The 23,831-nt window shown below is 58.5% G+C and overlaps 2 protein-coding genes across 4 annotated transcripts in view; both read right to left on the bottom strand.

The window, feature by feature from the left end:
• Positions 1-1,587: 1,587 nt before the first annotated feature.
• On the bottom strand, positions 1,588-11,638 carry SLC26A6 (solute carrier family 26 (anion exchanger), member 6). 3 transcript variants are annotated; one of them, XM_011939141.1, is made up of 21 exons: positions 11,512-11,638; positions 9,639-9,797; positions 9,409-9,548; positions 9,132-9,242; positions 8,405-8,556; positions 8,047-8,211; positions 7,816-7,968; positions 7,392-7,474; positions 7,161-7,308; positions 6,774-6,887; positions 6,612-6,689; positions 6,238-6,333; positions 6,048-6,154; positions 5,817-5,886; positions 4,800-4,892; positions 4,612-4,719; positions 4,123-4,212; positions 2,720-2,899; positions 2,477-2,531; positions 2,079-2,215; positions 1,588-1,864 (listed from the first exon to the last, which is right to left on the bottom strand). In XM_011939141.1, exons 1-21 carry the CDS (start codon positions 11,532-11,534, stop codon positions 1,850-1,852), a joined length of 2,277 nt encoding a protein of 758 aa, XP_011794531.1. In that variant the 5' UTR covers positions 11,535-11,638; the 3' UTR covers positions 1,588-1,849. The 3 variants fall into 3 exon arrangements, with proteins under 3 accessions (XP_011794531.1, XP_011794532.1, XP_011794533.1); XM_011939142.1 differs by lacking the exon at positions 4,123-4,212 and having other exon boundaries at positions 2,720-2,916; positions 4,593-4,719; XM_011939143.1 differs by lacking the exon at positions 8,405-8,556 and having other exon boundaries at positions 7,816-7,964; positions 8,047-8,259.
• Positions 11,639-12,602: 964 nt separating this feature from the next.
• Positions 12,603-23,831, bottom strand: part of CELSR3 (cadherin, EGF LAG seven-pass G-type receptor 3) — a 27,323-nt gene continuing 16,094 nt past the window's right edge. Inside the window, exons 22-36 of the mRNA XM_011939315.1 lie at positions 23,337-23,502; positions 22,655-22,822; positions 22,305-22,431; positions 22,006-22,212; positions 21,597-21,771; positions 21,278-21,390; positions 20,349-20,428; positions 19,701-19,824; positions 19,112-19,228; positions 18,881-19,029; positions 18,504-18,613; positions 17,992-18,150; positions 17,468-17,668; positions 15,815-16,700; positions 12,603-14,364 (exon numbers count right to left, since the gene is read on the bottom strand). Coding sequence (XP_011794705.1) covers positions 14,337-14,364; positions 15,815-16,700; positions 17,468-17,668; positions 17,992-18,150; positions 18,504-18,613; positions 18,881-19,029; positions 19,112-19,228; positions 19,701-19,824; positions 20,349-20,428; positions 21,278-21,390; positions 21,597-21,771; positions 22,006-22,212; positions 22,305-22,431; positions 22,655-22,822; positions 23,337-23,502 — 2,810 coding nt within the window. The 3' untranslated portion in view covers positions 12,603-14,336. The remainder of the gene's footprint in view (positions 14,365-15,814; positions 16,701-17,467; positions 17,669-17,991; positions 18,151-18,503; positions 18,614-18,880; positions 19,030-19,111; positions 19,229-19,700; positions 19,825-20,348; positions 20,429-21,277; positions 21,391-21,596; positions 21,772-22,005; positions 22,213-22,304; positions 22,432-22,654; positions 22,823-23,336; positions 23,503-23,831) is intronic.

Genomic DNA, 23,831 nt, shown 5'->3' with positions numbered 1-23,831 from the left:
GTCTCGGCCTCCCAAAGTGCTGGGATTACAGGCTTGAGCCACCGCGCCCGGCCTCTGAAATTTCCTGTTTGAGATCTACTGCCCTCTCCAACATATAAGCTTCATTCAAACAATATTTACAGAGCAGCTGCCAGGCACCATTTCTGATGCTAGGATGTGGTGTGACAGAATAAATAAAAGCTCTTATTTCCTGGGGCTGAGCTTCTAGGCCATGAATGGGGGTGGTGGGGATGATGGTGCCAGGCACCAACACGGGCCATGATAAAACAGAGCCAGGCAAGGGTGTCTCTGATTGCAAGGGCAGGGTGGCCTCTGTCCATGCTCAGGATGGTGCCCAGACCCCAGCAGAGGGCCTGGCACCTGCTCAGACCTGATGAACAGCAGCGCTCACATGTTTGGAGCACAGGACCTGAGCCCAGCATTGTTCTAAGCATTTCCCGGCATTTCCTCACTTACTTATTTATTTTTGAGACAGGGTCTTGCTTTGTCACACAAGCTGGAGTGCAGCTCCCTCCAGCACGATTTCAACTCACTGCAACCTCCACCTCTTGGGTTCAATCGATCCTCCCACCTCAGCCTTCCCAGTAGCTGGGATTACAGGCACCTGGCACCATGCCCAGCTCATTTTTGTATTTTTAGTAGAGATGGGGTTTCACCTGCCTCGGGCCTCCCGAAGTGCTGGGATTATAGGCTCGGCATCTACTCATTTAATATTCACTAAGCAACTCATGAAACAAGAACTGTGACCACTCACGTTCTACAAATGAACAGTACACTGAGGACCAAACAGATCCTAGGACCCGGTCCCTCCCCTGCCATCACTGTGTCAGCTGGCCCAACGCCCCACTGCCTGCTGGGTCACATGCCCAGATGTTGGCATTTAATGGCAGAAATCAACATACACTCCTTGGCTGACAGTGTTCTACCAAGCCCAGGTGATCTATCTGTCACCCATGCAGTGGCATGATCTCTGCTCGCTGCAACCTCTGCCTCCCAAGTTCAAGTGATTCTCGTGCCTCAGCTTCCCGAGTAGCTGGGGTTACTGGTATGCACCACCACGCCTGACTAACTTTTGTATTTTTAGTAGAGGCGGGGTTTCACCATGTTGGCCTGGATGTTCTCGATCCCCTGGCGTCAAGTGATCCACCCGCCTCTGCCTCCCAAAGTGCTGGGATTACAGGTGTGAACCACCGTGCCCAGCCCGGTCATGCTTATTCTTAAGCATAGAGTAGCAGTGTGGGGAAACAGCTGCTCTTAGGTGTTCACTCTGTATCCTCCAGGGACTGCCCGTTGGCATCCACACTGCCCTGTGCCTTATCGGATATTCCCGAGAGTGAATTATTCCTGAGAAGCAGCTCTGGTTCCAACTATTTCACAGCTGAGGAGACAGGGAGTGAGGGCTATGCATGGCTGGGGAGAGACCTAAACAGGGGATGCCTCCACAACTCCCCCACTGTGTACCCTGACCTTCCACGTCTTTCCTACACCTTCTACCCCGTCTCACCTTCAGGGCACAGGAAGGGTCAGCAGCCACAGCTGTGGACCACCCACCACCGGGGCCCCACCAAGCCACAGCAGAGCCTGGAGTTGAGCAGACAAATCTTTATTCCTGAGTCTAAATATGCACCAGTTCCCTCCCCGTACCCGGCCACTGCCAGCCTGACTGCAGGCCCTGTCCCAGACCTGGAGCACTGAACTTGGAGTCCCAGGACCTCCTTCCCTGAGTTGTGTGTGTGTACATGGAGGGGACTCCTGGGTAGCACCTGGAGGCGGCCCAGGGTTGAGGGGCTTCTCAAGGGTGCCCTGTCACAACCTCCAGAGGTGCAGTCTCGGGCAGGATGCAGCATGTTCAGAGTCTGGTGACCTGAGTGGGCAGAGGAGGAGAGGCTCCAGTTTCCAAAGGACACAGACCAACCCCCACCCCTAGGAACAGCTTTATCCAAAGACAGCGGGGAAAGCACTGGGCCCACTGGGAACAGAGCCATGGCCACCAGGAAAGACTCCCTGGAGCTGGACCCAGGGTGGGGAGAAGCAATAGATTAACAAAAAAGAGCTCAGCGGGCCAGAGGTAGGCTCACCGAAACAGGGCTGTCGGGGACAGGCCTCGGGTGTTGGAGGGCAAAGGTGACAGCATCATGGACAGAAGCAAAGAGATGCTTCTTGGTGATGGATGCATCGAAGAAGTGCCCAGCCTCAAGCTGGCTGACCACAGGGCCTGTGGGCAAGAAGTAGGCCTCCCCTGACTCTCAGAACCTCCAGGAACTCAACTCCCAGGAAAAAACAGAATGCCCTGACCTCACCACCTGAGGCTCCAGCTGAATCCACATTACTTGTAACCCTGGACTCCTGTCTCCCAGGACACCTCTGACCTCCAGTTCCAGAGAAAGACTTTTTCCTTGTGCTACTTGGAAAACCCCTTGGCCAAAAGCATCCTACCCGCTTCCCAGGTCCCTCCTGCTGTTCCCACCCTACTCACTGTGGCAGGCCGCCATGTACACCTCTACCTCGATCTGCCGGAAGTCATGGAAAATCTGTAGCGGAAAAGGGGGCCAGCCTCAGAGGGAGGCTCAGAGACGTAGAAGGGGCTCAGGCAGGCTTGGGGAGGGAGTTTAGATGGGGAGCTTTGAGGGTTTGGGGAGTCAGAGTCTCAGAGTGCTCTCAGGGCAAATTACAGGGTCAGTGGGGAAGTTCGAGGGGCCTTGGCCTGCCCCATCCTTACATTCTTCAGGCTCTTGAGGCACACAGTGTCCACGAAGGAGAGGGCACCCAGGTCCAGGATGAGGCTGTGGAAGTCTGGCTGAGGCAGGCCCAGGGCCTTCAGTGTGGACCCATCTGGGGCCTTGGAGTCTTCTTGACCATTGGCTGTTGCATCTTCCATCTTATCTCCTGGGCCCGCCTGCTGGGGAGCCAGACATGCTGCCAGGGCCACCCATGAGAGGGTGAAGGCAGGACTGGCCACACACAGACATGTGGGAACACGCAAGGTCAGATGGGGAGCATGCATGGGACACATAAGGACACAAACACGGGGGAGTCACATAGGTATGCAAAGATAGGAAGGACAGATGTATGAGGACGCTCAGGAGGGCACACCCAGACATGCTCTGCTACCTCCTGGGCCGAGGCTGCACAGGGACATGAGAAAGGACGGTGCTGGGAGACCCTGTCCCATTCTCATCAGCCAGGGCTGAGTGGGGAGGGGCCCAGGAGCAGGCCAGAGTAGACACAGGCATCCACATGAAACACACGCAGACACCTCAGCACCCTGCCCTGTCTGAGTCTCTAATTAAGTTTGGCATCCTCTTTGACCCCTATATATATATATATATATATATATGTATTTTTTTTTTTTTTTTTTTTTTTTTTTTTTTTTTTGAGACGGAGTCTTGCTCTGTCGCCCGGGCTGGAGTGCAGTGGCCGGATCTCAGCTCACTGCAAGCTCCGCCTCCCAGGTTTACGCCATTCTCCTGCCTCAGCCTCCCAAGTAGCTGGGACTACAGGCGCCCGCCACCTCGCCCGGCTAGTTTTTTGTATTTTTTAGTAGAGACGGGGTTTCACCGTGTTAGCCAGGATGGTCTCGATCTCCTGACCTCGTGATCCGCCCGTCTCGGCCTCCCAAAGTGCTGGGATTACAGGCTTGAGCCACCGCGCCCGGCGACCCCTATATATTTTTTTAGAGGTGAGGTCTCGCTTCATTGTCCAGGCTGAATGTTGTGGTTATTCACAGGCACCATTAGAGCGCACTGCAGCCCTGAGCTCCTGGGCTCAAATGATTTTCCCGCCTTAGCATCCCAAAGAGCTGGGACTGCAGGTGCGCACCACCATGCCTGCCTTTGACCCCTTGATTTTCTCCCATACACCCAATCCCTTTCCTCTACCCATAAGCAGACTCGGGGGGGAGTCTTATGGCATCTACAAATTCAAGGTCTTCATCTAGGCCTGAGAATCTAAGCCTAGATTCTGTGGCATATCATGAATTTCCCTGCAGAATATCTGATCCAGCCCCAACTCCTCCTGCCATTGGCCCACAGCTGCTGGGTCCATGGCACTCCTCATGAGACGTGTGGATCCTGCAACTCTGCAGCTCACAGCTGTCCCCTCCTCTCCCACCTCCAGCCTCACCATCACCTTGCAGTCCTCAACGTTGTTGCTCATGTCTTCAAGGCTGCTGTTGACATTAATGGAAACTGAAGCGCCCTTGGAGGAGGCAGCCTATACCAGGGAAGACAGGGAATGGAAAACAGCTATCCTGGCTGCCATGACAGCCGTGTCATGTAGGCCTGGTGATGCCCCCTGGTGTTGATCAGGTAGGTGGGCTAGGACCAGAAGCTGTGGGACCTGCAGCAACCAGGCTGAAGCTCCTGGAACAGCCATGAAAGGGAAGAGGACTGTGACGGTTCACACTGTCACTGGTTCAGATGATGGAGAGAAACAAAATGCGACCTAGAGCCTGGACCTGCTAGGGTAGTGAGGCAGGGCCCCTGGGAGCATGAGAGAGAAAGGGGAAGGGATGAGGAGTGAGGATGAGGGAGGAGTCGGGAGGCCAGGAGAAAGGCTGGGGCAGGGAGCAGGGGGCAGCAGATGGGGGTCACCAGACAAAAGGGACCCTGCCTGTTTCTGAAGCTTCTCCTCTTTCTGCAGTTGCTTCAGCTTCAGCTGCTCCCGCTTCTTGAGCAGTTTCTTCTTCCGGGAGATGAGGAAGTCGACATCCACACCACACTGGAGGCAAACGTCAGAGAAGGGTTGGTGAGCTCTCGGGGAGCTGGGGCCTGACACCCATCCTGGGGACCCCACCTCACCCTCTGCTTCAGTGCATCACTGTAGAAGTCAGCGTTGGCAAAGTACACGGTGGCCGAGGAGCGGAAGACCTTCACCCCCGGGACTTCCTTGGCCTGGGGATGAGGCAGACCTGGTGGTGGCTGAATCTCCTCTCTCCAGGCTGCATCCTGTTCTCCTGCCTTTCCTTCCCTAGTGTGCCCAGTGCCTGCCACTGCCCAGCCCTCTGCTCCCCAGGCTGCAGTCCAGGCCCTCCCAGGGGCTTGGGCCACAAGCCCGGTGGTGTCATCCCCATTCCTGCACCATGCCTCTCCGCCCCCACCTCTCCTGCCCCCAGCCAGGCAGCCTTCACAGGCTCTTAATCTTTCTCTTGGGTTTCCAACCCCTGCCTTGTGATCTGTTTTCTGCACCCAGAGGTCCTCCTAGGCTGTCACACCAACCAGACCTTCCCCACCTCCCACCCCATTCAGGTCACGGCCCAGGTCTCTGCTGGGCTCCAGGCCTGCATGGTAAGGGCTGGGCTGCCCCCCTCATCCTCTCCCATGTCTCAGACCCCTTAGTTCCTCCCCACACTGCCTAATCGCACTGCGCCCATGTTGTAGGGAACAGCCTTGTTTTATTCCAGAGCCCCCCACCTAGGTTCCTAGCACTTGGCCCAAGACCTCTCAGGAGATAAATGGATGACTGAGGACTTGGTAACCCCTCTGATCAGATCAGGAAATGCCTCCCTTCCGTCCTGGTGCCCCAGAGAACTGCCACTCTGGCTCTCTGACCCAGGGCTGCTCTGCAGGTGGAGCTTGTGCTATTGACTCCATGACAGACCCCTCTCCAGCCCCAGACCCATCTCTGTCCACTCTCCCTCTGTGCCTTCATATCTCTAGAGGGGGTCGTAGACCCAAACTCCTCCCTTGAAATCCCAAAGACCAAACCAAAGTGTCCTCAGCCCCCAGTGCCCTGGCCAAGTGTGCAACGAATCCACAAAGTCTCATTCTTCCTCTGTCTCCCCATCCACGTCGTCCCGCTCAGCCCCTGCCACTCACTTCTGAGTACTCTGCCACATCTCTGTAAATATCCGTGTCTGGCACCTGCCCCAGGATAGAGTAGTGGGGCCTGTGGAGGAGAGAAAGAATGCAAAAAGAGGGGGCAGAAAAAGGGGATAACAGAGGGGTCCAAAGGAGCCTAAAGTCCCCCAGAGATGTGGGGAAAGCTGCAGGGAGCCCCGTGGCACTCCCTCACTAGCTGGAATGAGGGGACCAACATGGGGGACTCACATCTGTGTCCGGACCACCACAAGCAGCAGGGAGAAGACGACCGCAACCATCAGGCCAAGGTCCATGTTCAGCAGGATGGTGGCCGCGAAGGTCACCAGCCAGATGAGCTGAGAACAGCGGGCAGCTGTCGGAGGGTGGCGAGGAGCCATGGGGCTGCCCAGTCCCTGCCCCGGGCTCCCAGGGCACTCACCAGATCCGCCCGATTGGCTTTCCAGAGGGAGCACACATCGCTGAGCTGCCGCAGCATGCCCTTCAGGTTCACAATGATGATGGCCGCCAGGACCGCCTGGGGTGGGAACAGTGCCGCCAGGGGCCATTGAGGGCACCCGATGCCGTCAACCCTCCCCATTTAGGCATGGCCAGATTAAGCCCAAGCACTCAGGCAGAACCCCAGACACAAACCCCCACCCAGCCCCTGACCCTTGTCTCCAAATCTCACCTTGAAGATCTCAGCCTTGAAAAACAGGACCTAACCTTGTGTCCCCACCCCTTACCTGAACCTAGACTGGCTGATCTGAGTCCTGGCCTGGCCAAGACCTGAAGCCTGGCTGGGTGGGGGCTCACCTTGGGCAGGTCACGGAAGAGTTCCCCAAGTTTGACAATGATGAGGAGGATGAAAAGGGAAGAGATGGCTCCAGCAACCTGTTGGGGGAGGGGATGAGCAGGGGCGAGACCCCCTTCCCCAGGCAAGGCATGTCCACACCCGTGCCCACACCCAAAGCCCACCTGCGAGTTGCCCCTGGTGCTCTCCTGTACCAGGCTCCGAGACATAGAGCAACTCACGGGGAAGCACTGGAAGATGCCTCCAATGAGGTTACTGAGGCCCAGGGCCACCAGCTCCTAACGGGGGGGCAGTGTGGGTGTGAGGAGACTTCCTAGAAGTGGCTTGTCACTGTCCCACTGTGTCTAGGCCTGTGTATCCCCAATCTCCATGCCCACCAAGCAGCCCCCAGAGACTGGATGCTGTCCCACACGTCCTACTCTCCCATCCTCAGTCCCCTACGTGGCCTCAGCACATCTGCTGTCTCCCCATGTCCCACCTGTTCCTCCCCCACCCGTTGCTGGCGCCTCCATATACTTGGATGCCTCCTACACATCCTGCATCACCCAGACCTGGTTGCTGTCCACCCGGTAGCCATGCCTCAGGGCGAAGATCTTCCCCAGCGAGATGGCAATGGCGAACCCAACCACAGCGATGGTGAAGGCGCTGCCCACGAGCTTTGAGAACAGCTGGGTGTTGGGGGCCACTGGGGGCACCAGCCTGTGAGAGGCATCTGTGAGGCCAAAGCAAGGTCCTGGCCTGGCTGCCCAACCCTCCCTGACCTGACGGAGGCCAGAGCTCACCCTGCAGAGATGTTGCCCACGACATCTACCTCAGATCCGTCCCTCAGACCAATGCCATAGGAGATGCCTGTGGCCCCGATGAGCTGTGGGAGAGGACAGAGTCAGGGAGGCAGGTGCTGGCATCATGGTTGAGGGACATGTAAACCACTGTGGGGTGAGGAGGGAGACACTGGGCAAAACCTTCTTCAGAGGTGGGAAAAAGTCACATAGGGTGAGAGACGGGCAACACCATTTTGACTATGGGGAGATGCTGTCAGGGGCAGGAAGAAACCAACACAGGGGCTTTCTGCTGTGCCCCCCACAATACCCAAGAACCCTCCCAGTCCCCCTCCAGCTGGCCTTCAAATACAGGAGGCTGCCCACGTGGCAGGGACCCAGACTGTCCTGCCCCTCTCCCCTGCCCCCCACTTTCTGGCCCTCGAACCATGAGCAGCTCCCCGGGTATCGGCATGGGCAGCTGCCGCTGCAGCTTGTCATTCAACAGCTTCACCACCACGAGCACAACCCCAGCCACGGCTGCAGTGACCACCGTGCCAACCTTGCTCTGGGGCAGCTTCCGGCAGACCTCCAGCACTGTCTGAGGAGAGGCCAGGTCACAGCCAGCGCTCAAGGCCATGGGGCACACCTACCCCTCCCTCCCCCCGCCCTCACTCACATAGATGAGGGACAGTGGCCCAGAGTGGCTGCTCAGATGGAGGCCAAACACATACTTGAGCTGTGAGACGAAGACCTGCACAGCTGCAGCTGTGGTATAGCCTCGGACAAGAGGCTCTGAAAGGTAGGTGACCAGGAAGCCGAAGTGGATCAGGCCCAGCCCCACCTGTGGGGTGGCCAGGGGCAGTCAGAACAGGCAGGGGTCCTGGGGTAGCTGATGAGGAGCACAGGGCGAGTGGGATGGGAGTGGGATGAGTGGATGGCAAGAGGACGACGATGGTCAGCACTCAGGGAAAGGCAGACGGGGCAGTGGCAGGAGCAGAAGTGGTGGGGGACACACACTCCTGACTGTTTCACACCTGGAAGAGGCCGACCAGGACACTGAGTGTGGAAGCCACCTGCACCGGGTCAGCGTTTCTGGTTGTCTCATTGATAGGGGAGTCGGTCAAGGTCTGCGGGGCCAGGGATTCTGTGACACTGCCCACCATCACAGACATGACAGCAAAGGTCCCTGTAAGGACGGCACGGGGCAGGTCTGAAGGGGAGAGGACACTGTCCTGCGCTGGAGCCCTGGTCCTAAGAGACAGGCCAGGAGACTTCCAGTTCTGGACAAATGTCCTCAGATTATGGCTGCATGAACAGGGACAGTGCTGGTGGTTCAGGTTTGGCCAGGCCAGGAGTGAACCCTGAGCTCATGGGCCCTTAAGCGTGGCTAGAAATGCTGGCCCTGCCTCATCTACCCTGTCCCACCTGTGTCTATTGGTCCAGGGACACAGAGGCTCTGTGGAGTAGCGAAGAGGTCAGGGCTTGCTTCAGGCTGCTCAGGCCTCTGCCAAGTTCCAGGCCCCTTGGGCTGCCTCGCCCACTCACATTTTCCTGGAGCCAGGGCTATGAGGTCCCCTGCCTCTGTGGTCCTACAGTCAGGGGTTTAGTCCTGCCTGGGTATGACTCATGGGCTAGCCCAGGGATGCAGCACCAATGCTGCCCTCTTCCCCAGCCACTCCTGCCCTGCTCAGCGCCCCCTCACCCTGCCCTCCATGATGAATGTGGGCATCCTCCTGGAAGGCTAGGCCTGCCTCCACTTACCCACGGAGATGTGCCGGGAAGTGCCAAACAGGAAGTAGACGAAGACAGGGTAGAAGGAGCTATAGAGGCCGAACACGGGGGGCAATCCAGCCAGGAGGGCGTAGGCCAAGCCTAGGAGTAGAATGGTAGCAGTGCGGGCCTGGAGAGCAGCTCTTGAAACGATAGGGGAATCCCAGCCCTGGGTTAGGTGCCATAGTTCCAAGGTAGAGGTCATGACCCCAGTTTTGGGCATCACAGACCACAGGGTTTCCAGGCCAATGCACTGAAGGCGGCTCACCCTGTGGAAGCTGCATGATGGCCACACTCATGCCAGATAAAAGGTCACCTAGGAGCCAGTCACGCACAGGATACCGGGGTAACCAGACCAAAACCGGGAGGTGTTGGAGCAGAAGGGCACGGGCCCGAGCATGGGAGCACCTGGGGACGTGATATGAGGGGTAGGTGAGTGTCAGGAACAGGGGCTACCTGGGCCCTGCCAGCACCCCCAAGCCCCAATCTTGGCCTTACTGCAACCAGGTCTGCCACTGGCGGGTCCTAGGTGCTGAGCCCCAGCGCCCCAGCTCCTCCAAATGCTCCTGGTTCAGCAGCGGCCGTTCCATGTGGTAGTCTCGCCTCCGCAGCTCCATTGCTTGTGTTGCAGACAGCAGTGCCTGCGTGTCCCTCGGTCTGGGGTGGCAAGACCAGAGACAGACAGTGAGGGCACCCCTGGCCCAACCTCCCCTACACCTCCACCTAGGACCAGAGAGTTACCTACCTGATTTTTCCAGGCCCTAAGATCAAGGTACAGTATTCCAGCCCCCAGCTGGCATCTGTGGGCCATATGCCCAAACTCAGACCTGAACTTTGGCTGGTGAGAAAGCCTCTTTCTAGGACAAAGTCCCCCAAGTAGGGACTGCAGGATGAGCACTACCTATACCTCTAGCCGAGATGTGGCTGCCCAGTGCTGAACGCTCTAACAGTCCATGTCCCAGGCTGCTCCCTCCCACCGCAATCCCTCTCCCCTAGCCAATCCCTGTCCAGTCCCCAGGTCCTCCTCCAGCTGCCCCGGGAGCCCACTGCTGGCTGAGAGCACACTCAGGGAAGGGGTCCAGCAAACCAGGGACCAGGGCTCCAGCTCCTCAAGCAACTCCTTTCCCAAGCCTCAGGCCTCAGATGAGACCCTCCCCTCTAAGGGAAGGAAAGTGTTGGGGCCAAGCTTGCCCTTAGGCCTCCAGCCCCAGGGTCCAGGTTGTACACTGCTCAGGCCTGGTCTAGGGAAGCCAAGGATTGGCTGTCACCTGAGAAGGAGCTCTTTCCAGTGGGAATCTCTCACCTAGAGGGAGACGCTCCCACCTGGAAAGGGCAGTACCCACTTGAAGTGGGGGAAAGAGCTCACCTGGGAATAGAAGCTTTCAAGGGGAATCTCACCTAGAGGGATCTCTGACCTACCAGAGAATCTTTACCATCCAGGCAAGTTCTGACATAGGGGGAAATCTTCCCTCTGCCCAGAGGCACCTACTTGAAGTCAGAGAAAGATCCCACATAGGAGGAGAAGACCTAGAGGGAGAGGGTTCTCACCTCCGGGGTACTCTCTCTTAGGGGAAGTTCTGACCTGGGGTGAGGCTCCCACGTGGAATGGGGAAAAGCTGTCACTTGGGAATAGATCTCATAGAGGGATCTTACCTGGGGGGAAAACTCTAGCCTGTTGGGGAAGCTTTTCACCAGTCAGGAAAGTTCTGATCTAGGAAAAGCCCTGACCTGGGGAGAGGATTCCATTTGAGGGACAGGAACTCACCTGGGAAGGGCCTCTAACCTGGCTGTACTGTTGGGAGTGTGGAGTGGGTGCAAGGAAGATCCTCAGAAACTCTTGGGACCGCTATCTCAAGGAGATCTTAGAGCCCCCTCTCCCTTCCTACGTGAGTCATTCAGGTTTTCTTAAAGGGCTTCCTCCCCCCACAACGTGGGACTCGCGCCTGGAGGGCGGAGCCTTGATCATTGGCCTCTCCCTGTAGGAGGGCAACTTGGGGCCAGAAAGGCTGAAGCGCTCACTCCGGGGTCACTGGAGCTGGGTGGACTCGGGACCCAGCTGAAAGCAGCTAGTCCACGGGCCGCAGCCAAGGACTCCCGGCCCCCACGTACCCTGGCCGGCACATCTCCTGGCCGGGCTCCTCCGCACGCAGCTGCCTCCCTGTGGCCCGGGATGGCCCTCGGGCGGCATACCAGCGGCTTTCCGCACAGCCCAAGGGACTGGGGTCGCGCCGGCTCCCGCCCCCACCCCTTGCTGCAGAGGGGCAGCCGCCTGCATAAAATCGGCAGAGGTAAACCCAGGCGTCGCAAGCGGAGAAGGCCTGCTCCAGCGAGGCGCTTGCGCGGGGCCACCGGGGCCGTGCTCTGAACTCACCCCGACGCATCCGCCAGCCCCATGGCTCGCACGTTGTCCGGCGGGGGCTGCTCCTGCTGCTCGGGCTAGAGGCCGCTACCCTCCGGAAGGCGTCGCCGGGACCGAGTGAGGCCGGCGGCGCGCTCCCGGGAGCTAATCCCGGGGCAGGACGGGGAGGCTTGGGCCAATCAGCGCGCTGGGGCGGGACCTAAGTGGCGCGCGCCGGGCGGGGAGAGCCTGGGGAAGGAGGATTTAACCGCTTCCACCCTGGCGACCCGGCCTATGAGGCCTCTCGCTGCTCGCCCGGCCCTCTGCCACGAGCTGGATGCGACTGCAGAACTGGAACTAAGCACCGGCGCTGGGCTGGCCGTAGTCGCGCCCCGGGGTCTTGAGTAGGTTGGAGCTGATCCCAGGTCCTGGCTCGGCGGAAGGTACTCACGGAGTGGGAAAGGGAAACTCCACTGGCCGGTAGGCCTAGGGGTGTGGCCGGTGGACCCCAGCCTTAACTTGTGGGGGATCCAGGTCTGTGGGGCTTCTCATGCCTCCAGCTGAGAGCGCCACCCTCAGGCTTTCTGAGACTAGGCATGTCTTTGAGATCCGGAGCCGACGATCCCCAAGTCCTCCCCTTTAACTCTGGCCACCCAGGCCAGAAATGGTTGGAGGATCCCCGCCGCTGCACTAAGCACAGCCCAGACATCGCTCCCAGAAGGTTCCTGCGCGGGCCGCCGAGGAGAATGGTGGCGGTCGGTGCTGTTGGTGGGCAAGGCGGGAACTGCAAGAGCAGTTCCTCAGGTTGGTTTCACCCAGGTGAGGGCAAAAATGCCGGGCCAGGGCTGCAGACCCTGAAGAATTAGGAAATCCTGATGCCGCTGCCTTGACTAGGGGGGAGGTTTCCCTTAGCACCTTATTCTCAGCACCTGTGCTCCAACATCAGGCCCCAATCACAAGGTGAGGAGCCAGATTTCAAGGTGAAAGAGATCTGCCATGAAATGGGCTAAAAATAGCTGGATATTCTTGGGAGGGGCTCAGATTCCTCCCAAAGGTCAGTCTGGCTTGAATCATTCACAGCTGCCATCCTACCTCCCCAGCCCCCAACAGGAAAAGGCAACAACTGTTTTCTATAGAAGTTTATTCCCAAAACAGAGCGCGGCTTCACGGAACAATTTACACAGACACGACAGAGGGCCGCTGGGCTGGAGGAGGGGAACCCCCCAGAGAGGGGCATCGAGGAAACCTAGGACATAGCAAACTCACCCTCCCACCCCCAGCAGGCCATTCAGCCCTTCAAGAGCTGGGGTCCTTCTGGGTAAGAGTTTGGGTCCTGGCTGGTGGGATTTAGCTCCAGTCAGGGAAGTAGAATTTCTAATCTCCCAGGAAACTGCTTCCCAAGAGTATGCATGGGGTGGTGGGTGAGGAGGTGTCTGCACAGACCACCCCCAACCCTGCACAGCCACTCTTCCCCAGTGGTTAGAGGATGCCTACTCTCAAGGTCTTCTAGGTCTGGGGACTCAAGGCTGACCTTCGGCCTGGGAGAGCTGGAGGTTAGAAAACCCCTTAAGATGGCCAGGTCAGGGTCCTCACAGGTGGGTCCCCCAAGTCCCTCTCCTACTTTCCCTACCTTTCACTTGTAAACAAAGGGGAAAAAAAAATTCTCTACTGTAAACAAAGCGTAAAAGCTCAGTTTTGAGTTGTAAACAAAGTAAAAACATTTTTAGAGTCTGGACTAGTAAACAGTAACAAAATTTTAAAGTCTCCAGTTCTGGACAGCAGACAAAATAGCAAAAGTAAGAGTTTTGTGAACTGGGTCGTAACAGTCACTTTTCCCTTTTTAAAGGAATAAAGGAGGAGTGGAATGGAGTCACTTCCTGCAGCCCGGGTGCCTAGGGCCACGGAGGATCCTGTAAACATAGGAGGCAGTGGCACCTACATTCTGGGTCTTGAATTCCCTTGTTTCTGCTCCCTTTGCTCACCTTCCCACCTTAACCTTCAGAATCAATTCAAGCAGGGGGCAGTGTCAGGGAATCAAATGGCACCACAGACAACTTTTGTTCGCTGCAGGAGCAGGTGAATGACCCCTCCACCAACCCTCTGCAGGAATGTCTGACTAGAGGCCTGAGCCCCTCCCCGTGGGAGACAGGGAAGCCTTGCTCTGTAAACACGACATCAGCTGCTCCACCAGCACCCCACAGCATCAGTCCTAGGTCATAAGGCAGTAAGTGGCAGGGACTCCACATAATAAACACACACATCCACCGGGAGGGGCAGCATGAGTAAGCCCCCATGAGGAAGTCAGACGACCCCTGTTTCCAAGACCAACCCCCAGCCCCAGAAGTTTGGCCTTTGGAGCATTGAAGAAGAAGCAAAGGACAATTCTGTGCTTTGGGCCCCTGATGATACTTGGATCAACTTGGGGGTGGAATAGGGGGAGGAAGGCATATGTTCCACCCATCTGAGTCCACCCCAGGAAGAAGAGAGAGATGAGCATAGGGTTTGCTCAGGACCCAAATGGGGTCAAACTGCATCTCTCCCTCTATCTCCGTCCCCCTCCCAGCCCAGCCTCAAACCCCCCAGGAGACAGAAAAGCTGAAAAATAACATAAGCATCTCTCTGGTTACAAAGGTACAAAACGTATAAAAGTCTCCCTCCAGTCCCCCCTCTCTGCACCTGTCACACGCATGCTCACAGATGCGCATGGAGCCTCAACCCTGCCACACCAGGGAGAGCTGGGGCACCCGCCACTGGGGAGCAGGAGGCTGCCTTGGGATCGGCCCCCACTCCTGGAGTCTCTCCTGTTAGCCCAGATCCTCTGTCACCCTCAGCTGTTCCTTGTCCACGCCGTCGTCCCCTCAGGAGTGACCCTCACTTCTGGGAACTCTGGAGGCACATGAGGAAATCAGAGATTGATGCCCAGAGGGCTCCGAGTCAGGCGGCTCTGGACTCCCCCACCACATTTGGCCTGGCTGTTCCCCTTGCCTCCACCATTGCTCTTGCCTCTTAGCCCCCAGCCCCTTCATGCCCACTCTGGGGTTCTCAGAGTCCTTCATTCCGTGCCCCTAGACTCAGCAAGGCTCCTTGGCTGCCCAGGTCTTTTATCTGAGTGTTTCAAGAAGACCTACTGCGTACAGATGCTATGCTGAGCACTTGACAGATGTTATCTCATAGGTTTCCACATCTCAAAGAGTTTATTACTACAGACTCCTTTACAGAGGAGAAAACTGAGGTGCAGAAAGACTTGCGTCTGCCTAGGGGCACGCAGCTAGTGAGGTAAGACAGAGCTCAAACTCAAACCTCTGTGACTCCAGAGCCTGAACCCCTGCTCAGTCCCTAGTCTACCTCCCAAACAGCCAGACCCCAAAGCTAGACTGCAGGGGGACCCAGGCAGTGGGTTAGCTCCCTCTGGTCCCTACCCCGCAGCAGCCCTCAGTGCCCAGGCCCCAGGACCCCTAAACCCCTGCTCTTTCCTCCTTTGTCCTCTCTCTGCCCTGGGTCCTGGTCAATTCTGTTGGTCCCCTGCCCCACCCCAGGGCTCCCTTCCTCCCCAAGCCATCTCTTACCCCACAAACCCCCAGAGCCTGACCCAGCTGTTTCTCCTCCTTGAAACTCAACTCTCTTCTTGGCTTACAAGACCTGGCAGCTCCTGGTCCCTCCCCACTCCCACCAGTCCCTCTCAGACTCCTGTGTATCCAGCTACTTCCTGGGTCTACTACTTCCTGGGCCTGTCTGCCACCCCCTTCCCCACAGATGCTTCATAGGCACCTGAGATGAACCAGGTTCCAACTCAGTTCCCGTGAGCCCCACCCCAAAGTGTCCACAGACAGGAGGAACTCAATATTGACTGAATACATCAATGAATGAATGATTTATCCTCAACAAAGCAAGCTCTTCAGCCTGGTATATCCTGGCACCACTTCCAGCCGCTCCTTGTCCTATACGACCCCCTAGGTGAAGCTTCCCAAGCAAGGCCTCCTGCTCTCTTCCCTGCCCCTTGCATATTCCAGGTCATCTCCCACTTCTAGGCCTCAGCTCCTCCCCTCCCCTCCACTAGCTCAACACATTGGAAGGCACCTATTTCTCCTTAGCCTGGGAGGTGCTGGGAAGGCTGGCTGGCCCCAGTCACACAGCCAGCAAGTCACTACTAGTCACAACCCCCATTTCTTGCCAGATTCCTGTCCCCAGCCTGTGGCCCTCTGGCTGTGCTGGGCCTGGGGTAGCCCATACCTGTCTGCCAGCCCTCATCCCCTTCTGTGGCAGAACACAGGGCAGGGCACACAGGAGGTTGCCCTAAGCTGATGAGGGTGCAAGCAGGTGGCTGGACCATACTTACTCTGAGTCTGGCGACAGCTCCGAGATGCTATGAGATGTGGCGGAACGTGGTGTGGAGGGCCCAAGCACAGAGGCTGTGGCAGAAGGTGTGGCAGTGGTATGAGGGCCCGAGGGTGTGCTTGAAGATTGCACGGAGGAGAGGGCCGAGGAGTTGAAAGAGGCAAGGATGGAGGAAAGAATGTCCAACTGCTCTGTGGAGGGGCCATGGCTGGGGCCACTGACCGGGTCCTCCCTAGCTCTGAGCAGCTGTGGGGGTGGCCCAAGGGCTTCCCGTGAGGGGTGCCGGCTAGGCACCTGGTCCAGCCGCTCCCGAGAGTTCGAACTCCTAGACAGAGAGTCCAGTGGCCGGGATGGCAAGAGGGGGTCCCTTGAGAGTTGCCGCTGGGGAGACAGGGACAGAGGTGGGGGCTGTGGATCAAGGTCCCGGGTGCAGCGGGGCGGGGGCAGTGTGCTCAACCACTCTCGAGGCGCCCCTAAGTCCAGCGCATCCCGTGACCCGAAGCGGCCAGCCATGGCGCCAGGGTAGTCCCGGGGTGGCTGCCTCCGTGGCAGGGTGCTGCCCCGATCTCTGGGCTCCAGTCGGCCCGGTGCAGCGTCCATGCATTCCTGGGACCCTGGCCGGCTCAGGGGATGTAGAACAGGGTCAGGGGCCTCCTCTAGTCGCTCACGGCTCAGTTGCCGCCGGAGGAGCAGGTCCAGCTGTTCTCTAGAAGAGTAGCGGCTGGCTGGCTGTGAAAGACTGCCTGTGCCCCTGCCAGCATAGATGCGACCATAAGAGGCAGCTGGCACAGCACGGTGGCCCAAGGTGGCTGCACGGCACCAGGACAGCTCAGGGGCGCCTCGGGTCTGTGGCACCAGTGGGTATTGCAACCGGTTCTTCAGGATGCCTATGAGAGGAAGAAAATGGGGGGCAGGGTGTGTGTGGGAGAGGGAGGGCAGGCAGGAATTCCTGAGTCTAGGGGTGTGGCAGCCCTTGGGATCCTTCCAACACAGGGTTGGGAGCAGGAACCCCTTGGGGAGCAGCAGAGGCAACCCTGGTGGTCCCAGAGAGGCAGCAGGACAGGGGTCAGAGTGGAAGGGCAGTCATCTTCCAGTTGTGGTCCCAGGGCGGGGGGAAGGCGAGCAGGTCCCATGGTGCAGGGGATGGGGCAAACTCCCTGAGGTCAGAAAAGGGGCAGCCCTCAGATCCTGACAATGCAAGCCTGGCTGAAATGCAGGAAGCCCCTGTGTTGGGCAGGAGCAGTCCCCAGGGTCCCTGTGATGCAAGGGTGAGGGCAGAAACCTCTCTTCTCCGGGTCCCCATAAGAGCAGAGTGGGGAGCAGAAATCTTCCAGATCAGAGCAGGAGCTCTGGAATCTGGGTGGGAGGCCAGGGGGAAGCAACTCCTAGGGTCTCTGAAAACAGACGGGCTGGTGCAGGAGTGGTCCCCTGTGGTCCCCCTGTAGTGCCGGCCAGGGTAGAGGGGGACAGAGAATTCCCAGGTCAGGACAGGAGCAGTCCCTGAGGACCATGAAACAGGCTAGAGAAGCAGAAGCCCCCCAGGTCAGAATAAGAAGAGCTCTCAGTTTGGGATGAGGAAGCTGCAGTCCCTTGGCTCAGGGCATGAGCAGCCCCCAGCATTCTTGTAGTGCGGCCCAGGGCTCAGGGACTGTACCTTTCCTCTGGCGCTGGGCCCGGCCCAGAGAAATCTCATCCCCACTGGTCAGGGCCGGGTCTGGCTGGTTGTTGTTAGCTGCATCCTTGTTGGTGTCCAGCCCCAGGCGCCTTTCAGAGCCCCAAGTCTGCAGAGCACAGGGGGCTGCCTCGCACTCCCCCAGAGCTGGCCAGTAGGACAGGAGGTCATTGCCATCCACATCTGTGGAGCCAGGGCAGGTTACAGGAGCTTCTGGGTTGATCCCGGTGACTCATGACCCCTGACCCTAGACCCTTGAAACCCTGGCTGTTTTCCTTGAGCAGAGGTGGGAACAGGAGGGTATCTCCTAGAGATCAATGGGTGGGGGTGACTGGTGAACCCCCTCCCCTTTACTGGAGGTGGACAGAGACTAGAAGTCGGGGAACCTGATGGCTGAGGGGTCAGAAAGACCAGGCTGAACCCCAACCGCAGGAAAGATGGGGAGCTGGAGGGATAACAAATGGGGCATCCCTTGGTCACCCAAGGGGTCAGAGGGCGCCTGGCACCTTTGGGGTGGGTGAGGAGCCTCTCACTCTGGGCTGCCCGGCAGAGTGGCTGTTGGAAGCGCCCCCGCGTCCGGCCATTGTCCTCGCTTTCTGAAGATGGAATGGAGAGACTCCTCTCCTCCTCCAAGGACAGGTCACTGTCGGAGTCGGAGTCTGCGCCTGGAGTTGGGAAAGTCAGAAGGACTTTCAGAGGTAAGGGACTTGGAGATAAGGGAAGTTGGAGTTGAGGGTCTAGAGATGGGTACGGCAAGGGGGTTAGGGTTGGGGATGGGAACCTGGGCAGAGCTTGGAGTGGAGGTAGAAGCAGAAGGGCTGGGACTTATCAGAGGGAAGGACGAATCAGGAGTGGATTGGGAGAACCAGGGCTGGAGAGGTAGGTGCCTCCTGAGGCAGGGACCTTGGGGGAGATTGTCCCACCCCAGTCAGCCACTGCTCCCAGTATGGGGCAGAAGAAAAGGGGATGGGGAGAGATTCTCTGCCTCCCTCCTCCCTGCCCCGGGCCCCAACTCCACCAGCATCTCGATGGAACATGGCCACATCCAGGTCAGTGGGGCCAGCATGAGCCTGGAGGCTGTGGTCAGTGTGGTCAGCAGCTGAGCCATGTCGAACCAGGACATTGTCCCTGGAAATGCAGGAGCCCCCCCGCCATGAAAGAGGGATGTGATGGGGTGCCTTGGAGGCCGGAGTGTCTTTGAGTGCACAGCCAGCTGCGGGTGGAATGGCATCCCTGGGTGTGTGGTGGGAAGCATTTGGGGCAGGGGCAGAAGCAGGGCCCCAGATGGCCGAGATGGGTGGAGCCACCCACCCTAGGACCTGGTCATGCCAAGCGCTGGTAAGGTGGGGCTGGACTAAGCTGAGTGCACCCTCACAAGGAGGCCCTTCCCCTCACCTGAGGTAGCTGCGGCCCCGCTGGCTGTCCTGGTCCTGGGTCCGGCCAGAGCGGGCGCTGCTCACAGAGGAGACGGTGGAGGCGCCCAGAGTGATGCGGATGAGGCCACTCTCCTCAAAGAGAGCCGTGTTGTTGTAAGCCCCAGGTCCCTGGGGGTGGTGGGGACAGAATGTGAGCCAACCCTGAAGCAGCCTCAAACCCTGGCTTCTCAGGGCCCCCATCCCGACTCACCGTCCCAGGTGCTGGCCTTGCCTCCTCCGGCACTGCCTTCCTGCCCAGACAGGCTGGCGTCCAGGCAGCCCGAGCGTCTGCATTCAGCACACAGAAGAGCAGCAGCGCCGCCAGGCCCTGTGGGTCAGCGAGGGTCAAAGCAGGGTCGGCAGGGGTCAATCAGGGACCAGTATAAGTCACTGTGGGTCAGCAATGGGGGTCAGTCACTGCAGGCTAGCGTGGGTCAGTGAGGAACCCATGCGGGACTCAGTAAGGGAGTCGGGGAAGGTCAGCAGGGGAGAGGTCGGAGCAGCAGGAGTGGCTGGAGTCGGTCAGGTCAGTGTGGATCAGCAAGGGCCCGGGAGCCTCGGTGTTGGTGAAGGTCAATCCAGGATCAGCACTCAGTCTGGGATCAGTGCCTAGGTTAGAGTCAGCTCCAGGTCTGGGGGCAGCAGCTAGGGCCAGCGTCTGGTCTAGGGTAGTACCCAGCCTGGCAACAGTTACCCAGTACGAGTCAGCTCCAGGCCTGGGGTCAGCATCTACCTAGGGATGGCCCCAGCCTACTGAAGGCCCACCTGGTTCTGGGGTGAGGGAGGGGCACCAGAGTCACCTGGAGGCCGCAGAGTCCCGCATGGAGGTAGTGGAAGGCCAGGATGCTGTGGTTGACTGCCAGGAGCCCAAAGAGCCAGGAGGCACTGACCAGCAGAAGGAGCAGGAAGGAGCTGCGAAGGGTCCTGCTGTGGGGACATGGGAAGACAGGAGGACATGCAAGGCTCGTGTAGGGCTCATGCAGGGAACACGGGAGGGCACACAGGCCACACATGGAACGTGGACAAAAGGAACTCACATGGGAACATGGAGGTCTCTAGAGGACACGAGGGGAGATGGGGGGTCCCACAAAGAAGTAGGAGAGCAGTCAAAGGGCCATGAGGACACGTGGGAAAAACACAGAGGTATGGGAGCCACAAGGGAGGGCATGGAAGACAGGTGGGAACACACAGGGCAGGGGGCCAAGTGAGCCATGGGAGACTCTGGGGGAACCCAGAGGACAAGGAGAGACAGCAGGGCAGAAGCACATGTGGGCCCACAGTATAGTGAGGGCGCCAGAGAGGGACCGCAGGTCAGGGCAGGTGTGACTTCATTCCTTCATCCAGAACTTGGAGCCCAACCTGCACCAGGGAAGATCTGGGGGCCCCAGACCCCACCCAGGAGGACCTGTCATCCTGAGAACCCCCCTTCCTCCAGCCAGCCAACTCACAGTGCGGAGGTCTTCTTGGCCTCCCTCTGCCCTGTGGAGCAGGATGTGCGGGCAGCAAGGAGAAACATGGTCCCGTTCATCTGGACCCACGGCCAGACATGTGGGGCCGGGCAGGGCAGAGAGAGAGAGAGAGAGAGACTAAGATTCACAGAGAGAGGCAGAACCAGTGAGAAATTCACATGTATACACGCATACCAAAGGATAACAGAAAAAGAAATGGAGAACCAGGCCGGGCGCGGTGGCTCAAGCCTGTAATCCCAGCACTTTGGGAGGCCGAGACGGGTGGATCACGAGGTAAGGAGATCGAGACCATCCTGGCTAACACGGTGAAACCCCGTCTCTACTAAAAAAAACAAAAAATTAGCCAGCAGGCCGGGCGCGGTGGCTCAAGCCTGTAATCCCAGCACTTTGGGAGGCCGAGACGGGTGGATCACGAGGTAAGGAGATCGAGACCATCCTGGCTAACACGGTGAAACCCCGTCTCTACTAAAAAAAATACAAAAAATTAGCCGGGCGAGATGGCGGGCGCCTGTGGTCCCAGCTACTCGGGAGGCTGAGGCAGGAGAATGGCATGAACCCGGGAGGCGGAGGTTGCAGTGAGCTGAGATCCGGCCACTGCACTCCAGCCTGGGCGACAGAGCGAGACTCCGTCTCAAAAAAAAAAAAAAAAAGAAAGAAATGGAGAACCAGAGAGGGACTGAGAGAGAGAGAGATGCAGAGGCATGGACAGGCAATTGAATCTCTGACCCCCCGCCCCCATCTCCATGCCAGTTGAATGGGGATGGTCACTGACCAGAGGACAAAAAATGAAGGCCGAGCCCAGGAAGCCTGCAGAATGCCATCTGGCTGCCCTCTGCTGACTCCACTGCTCCTCCGCACCCCCATGAGGGAGGGAAGTACAGAAGGGACACCAAGTCCAGGGCACTCACCACTATGACCAGGACAATAGGGCCAGCAAAGCTCCAGATGAGGGGCTCGTGGACTGAGATCCAGCAGAAGTCAGGGTTCCCATAGCCCTCAGGGTCCAGGCCCACAGCAAGGCCTTGGGAAGAGAAAGGGTAGGACTGAGGGCGTGTGTTCCAGCGCTGCTGACCAGCCCATGTATGGGAGAAAGCAGGGGTGAGGGCAGAGCAGCCCCCCCATGAATAGATGGCTTGGGGTTTGAGGTTGGGGGTCATGAGCAGGAATGGAGACAGGGTCAGGGGTCAGGCCATGTGATGGATGGAGGTTGGGGGTCACAGCCCTCACCCAGCAGCACAGCGGGGACGCCCCAGCCCAGGGCATGGTAGAAGCGCATGGCGCCACGGTCCACATTGCGTGGCTCAACCTGCATGCGGTAGAGGTGCAGCCCCTGCACGAAGAGCCACGCAAAGGTGCTGAGGAAGAAGTAGTGCAGGAGGATGGCGACTGCAGTGCACACCAGCTGAGGGTAGGGGGTGCGTGTCAGGACCTCTCCTGCCTCACCCACCTCTGACCCCTACCCCAGGCATCTGCTTCGCACCTCTCACCCCTAAACCACAATATCTTACCCCAGCACCCTGCCGAAAACCCTGGCCCCAACCTGAGCATCCCTGACCTCTGACCCTGAGTTTTGGCCCCAGGCCTTCTGGGCCACTAGGGTCATCGGGACACAAGTTCCCTGGCCCTGATCCTGCACCTGATTGTGGGTCCTGTGAATCCCCAGCAGGAAGAGGAGCTCTGCCATCCCCAGGGCGGCTGCCACATTGGCATGGATCCCACGCACATTGGACTTGAGGCTGCGCAGGCTCAGCAGGACGGCTGCAGTCAGCACCAGCGCAGCTACAGACACAGCCATGACCACGTGGGTGAACACAGCCAGCAGCTCCAGGTCGCCCTCCAGCCTCTACAGAGACCGGGATGGTTGATGAGCTGTTGGGCAGAATCCCCGTGTCCCTTTGACCCCCCACTTCCTTGGGACACTGAACACAGCCTCACCTCACGGGGAGAGGCATCCATGAGGACCCCAAAGGTCCCTGTCCGGCTGCAGCGACATCGTGCATGGGACCCATTCCTGTGCACTAGCTCGCAGTCACGTGCTGTCCACACACCATGCTGCTCCGCCCTGCAGCCACAGGGCAGTTAGACACAACTGTGACCCACTGTCAGGCAGGGGTTTGTGAGAGATCATGGGAAGGGCTGAGGGTGTCTGGAGTTGGGGTACAGCATTCCTCATGGTTCGGGTTGCATGACAGCACTAGTGGGGGCCCCAGGGGTAGACTGGGACTATTAGTTGGCCTCCCAAGGGCTAACAGGGGACCAAGGGTTTCCAGAATGGGGGTCCTCACAGGCCAGGTGGGTCCCACTGCACACAGATCGCCTTGCTCCGATTCGCTGTCTGTAGCAGGCGAAACTCTAGGCTGATGGGGGACTCCAGGACTCCCCTTAGGAAGTTGCGTCCATGGAACACAGCCACGCTGACCACCGGGGAGTTCATGACGGGGTTCTGGGGAAGCCTGGGGGGACACTCATCTGGGCTTGCACTGCTGACCTCCCCACGCTCACCCTGCTTGCCTCACCCCGTCTTCATGCCACTCGCCAGAGCTGACCCAGGGTCTGGGATGTCCCCAGAGTGGAAGTTGTTTCTAAGAATCCTTCCAGCCTCTGCTGGGCTGCTGAGGGGCTGAGCAGCTCCAGGGGACCTGCAACTGTTTGCCTCTGATTGCCCTCCCTCCTACCCCCATCTGACCACCATCAGTCAGCCTGTCCTTGTCTGTCTCTGTCAGCCCTTTGGTCTGTCTGTACCTGGCTCATGGATCCCTCCTGTGTGTGGCTCTGTGTCTGTCAGCCAGAGGCTCTGCCACTCTGCACAACTCCAGAGAATAAGATTCACACAGAACCCAGCAAGGTCGGGGCTCCCTGGAGCTGTGCTCCTCTCTGTGTGTTGTGAACCTATGCATCTACCCACCAAAAAAGGGGCTGCCCGGCTGAGAAGTTCTCAGGAAGCTCAGGGGTGAGGGGCCTGAGTACCTGGCACCTCGGCGTTCCGCCTGGAACTGGGCAGGGAGCAGTCCCCCCAAGGTGCGGTAAACAAGGAGAATGATAATGGAGATCCCAGGCTCTGGCTCTGGCGGGGCTGGTGGGGGGACCACACTTGAGGTGGTGGAGTTTTCCATGCTGCTGCTTGTGGGCAGAACTGCCAGGAGAGGAGGAGGAGCTTCTGTCAGTGACCTCTGACCCAAAGCACCCACCAACCCAGCTCTGAAACTGATCAAGCATGGGGGTCTCTTCCCTACGGGAGCAGAATTGGAGAATGCAGGGAACAGGAACCCAAAAAGGAACAGTCAAGGCCTGGGAGGGATCATCCATGATGAGGGAGAGGGTCTGACAAAGTGAAGGTATGGCAAGGTGGAGGGTGGAGGGGAGATGTGGGAGGGTGGAGGGTGGAGGGGAGATGTGGGAGGGTAGAGGGGAGATGTGGGAGGGTGGAGGGGAGATGTGGGAAGGTGGAGGGGAGATGTGGGA

This window comes from Colobus angolensis, unplaced genomic scaffold (assembly GCF_000951035.1).
Source record: "Colobus angolensis palliatus isolate OR3802 unplaced genomic scaffold, Cang.pa_1.0 Scaffold18, whole genome shotgun sequence".
Taxonomy (NCBI): domain Eukaryota; kingdom Metazoa; phylum Chordata; class Mammalia; order Primates; family Cercopithecidae; genus Colobus; species Colobus angolensis.
Note: the sequence above shows the minus strand (reverse complement) of the source record. Positions and strands in the feature narration are given on the sequence as shown.